The following is a 2510-nucleotide window of genomic DNA, read 5'->3' on the forward strand; positions in this document are numbered from 1 at the left end:
TGGCCAGATTCCAAGTCCATTTTCCCCAGTGGAGGCACTGAGCCCGGTCCCAGGCGCGGCAGCAGGGAGAACCCAGGCCTTTCTCTCTAGGAAATGAAATGACCTCCTTTCTTTCCCCCCAACCCCAGTCCCTGCCTGAGCCCCACTCTAAGCCCCCCACCATAAGAAGCAGGATTTACAAGCCAGCTGCTATAATCCCTTTAAAATGAGGTTTGGGGACTATAGGGACTCTTGGGGCATTTAATTTTTTCAAAACAATATTCCTGGCTCAAAAGCTAAGATTTCACCGTTCTCAGGGGAGTCAAGACAAAGATGGGCCAGGGTGGCCAGGGCCCCAGAGTCCCTTCAGGGGCGAGAGGACACCCCCTGAGTTTCTCCCGGGGCTCCCAGGGCAGGCTAAGTAGGAAGAGGTGCTATTGCTATGTGGGAATCCAGACATCTCTTTCCAGTGCCTGCCAGCAGGCACTGGAACAATTGCAACAATATCTCCGCCACCCCAAAAAAGCTCTCCCTTCCATGCTTAAAAATGAACTTCGGGCTTTTTCCGTGCCGATAGCGCTCTCGCAAACATGGTGAACGTTCCTAAAACCCGCCGGACTTTCTGTAAGAAGTGCGGCAAGCACCAACCCCACAAAGTGACACAGTACAAGAAGGGCAAGGATTCTCTGTATGCCCAGGGAAAACGGCGTTATGACAGGAAGCAGAGTGGCTATGGTGGGCAGACTAAGCCGATTTTCCGGAAAAAGGCTAAAACTACAAAGAAGATTGTGCTGAGGCTTGAATGTGTTGAGCCGAACTGCAGATCTAAGAGAATGCTGGCTATTAAGAGATGCAAGCATTTTGAGCTGGGAGGAGATAAGAAGAGAAAGGGCCAAGTGATCCAGTTCTGAGCTTCATATTTTGTTTTGTTATGAAGGCAATAAACATTTGAGATTGTTTAAAAAAAAAAAAAAAAAAATGAACTTCGGGCTTCCCTGGTGGCACAGTGGTTGAGAGTCCGCCTGCCGATGCAGGGGACACGGGTTCGTGCCCCGGTCCGGGAGGATCCCACATGCCGCGGAGCAGCTGGGCCCGTGAGCCATGGCCACTGAGCCTGCGCGTCCAGAGCCTGTGCTCCGCAACGGGAGAGGCCACAACAGTGAGAGGCCCACGTACCGCAAAAAAAAAAAAAAAAAAAAAAAAAAGAAGCTTCAAATGCACAGCTCACATACAGAAATTAGTTCTAAGGTGTTATAACTGACAGCTCATCCATCCTGACAGAGTCAGTCTTGATGGAGCAAGGGAGGCATGAGACCCCCCCAAAGATGGAAAATGATGGAAATAGGAATAACAAGGAGATGGGCAGAGATGGAGAGGGAGGAGGGGGGTGGGTGAGGCTGCCTAAGAGAAATACTGTGAAGCACCCCCTCCGCAGGACTTGAAGACCCTGGCTCTTGTGGTTTGTGACCTGGGGCGAGTCACTGAAGCTGAGCAGTATTTTGGGAACCAGGCCTCTGCCTGCCAAGCCATCCCACTGGATAGCTATTATAGTGAACAACTTAGAATGACCAGCTCACTCCAGTGTGCCTAGGACTTTCCTGGTTGTAGTGCATCCCAGGGCAGCCCCTTAGTCCCAAGCAAACAGGATGAGTTGGTCGTCCTGAGCCACACCCACCTCCACTCTGGCCCCGCCCCCTTTCCCAGCTGGCCTGATGAGCCCTCACACAGCTCACCCCATCCTCTGCATGGCTGATTCAGCAGGTTTGGGGTGAAGCTCAGGGCTGTGCATTTTCATGAAGCTCCCCTGCCAGGGATTCAACTGGGGAAACACTAATTTAAAGGAGCCTCTAGCAAAACACTGAATAAATGCTGCCATTTACTGAGCAATGGCACGTGCCCAGCACCAGCCAGGCTGAGTGCTGTTCTCCTCTGTGCCCCACTGTGAGGTAGGTGTGGTTATCCCTATTTTACAGACAGGAAAACTGAGGCTCTGAGAGGTTAAGTGACCTGCCCAAGGTCACAGGGCTAGGAAGTGGTGCTTCCTCCCAGGTCTTTCTCATTCTGGAACCCACGTTCTTGTTTTCAGGGTATAAAGTAAAGCAGGGATTGGCAAACTTTTTTCTGTAAATATTTTTCAGTTTTCTGGGACGTCAGACCTCTGTTGCAACTACTCCTCTCTGTGGTAATCGTGTGAAAGCAACCGTGGACAATACATACTGGAGTGGATGTGGCCATGTTCCAATAAAACTTTATTTATAAAAATAAGCATCAGGTGGGATTTGGCCCCCAGGCCGTAGTTTGCTGAGCCCTGGGGAAAGCACGCTCACAAGCTTGTCCACACCATCACCCACCACAGACACTCCTGAGAACAAGAACAGGAAGACAAATCCAGGTTGTCTCGCGGATCCCAGACCTGCCCAGGTGGCCACAGTTGCCAACCCCCACCCCCCCACCCCCCACTTTCTCCCCGTGGCCCTGAAGGTTTCCTTCTCTGAAGTGTTTAGACCCAGCCCCTGGGGGCAGACAGGCGC

General features: G+C 51.7%; 1 protein-coding gene across 1 annotated transcript; it reads left to right on the forward strand.

Annotated features, from left to right (window-relative positions):
- The first annotated feature begins 533 nt into the window (after positions 1-533).
- On the forward strand, positions 534-893 carry LOC101281452 (60S ribosomal protein L36a). Its single transcript, XM_004264032.3, has one exon. The coding sequence runs from the start codon at positions 570-572 to the stop codon at positions 888-890; it is 321 nt and encodes a 106-aa protein (XP_004264080.1). The 5' UTR covers positions 534-569; the 3' UTR covers positions 891-893.
- The last annotated feature ends 1617 nt before the right edge of the window (positions 894-2510 follow it).

This window comes from Orcinus orca, chromosome 8 (assembly GCF_937001465.1).
Source record: "Orcinus orca chromosome 8, mOrcOrc1.1, whole genome shotgun sequence".
NCBI lineage: Eukaryota > Metazoa > Chordata > Mammalia > Artiodactyla > Delphinidae > Orcinus > Orcinus orca.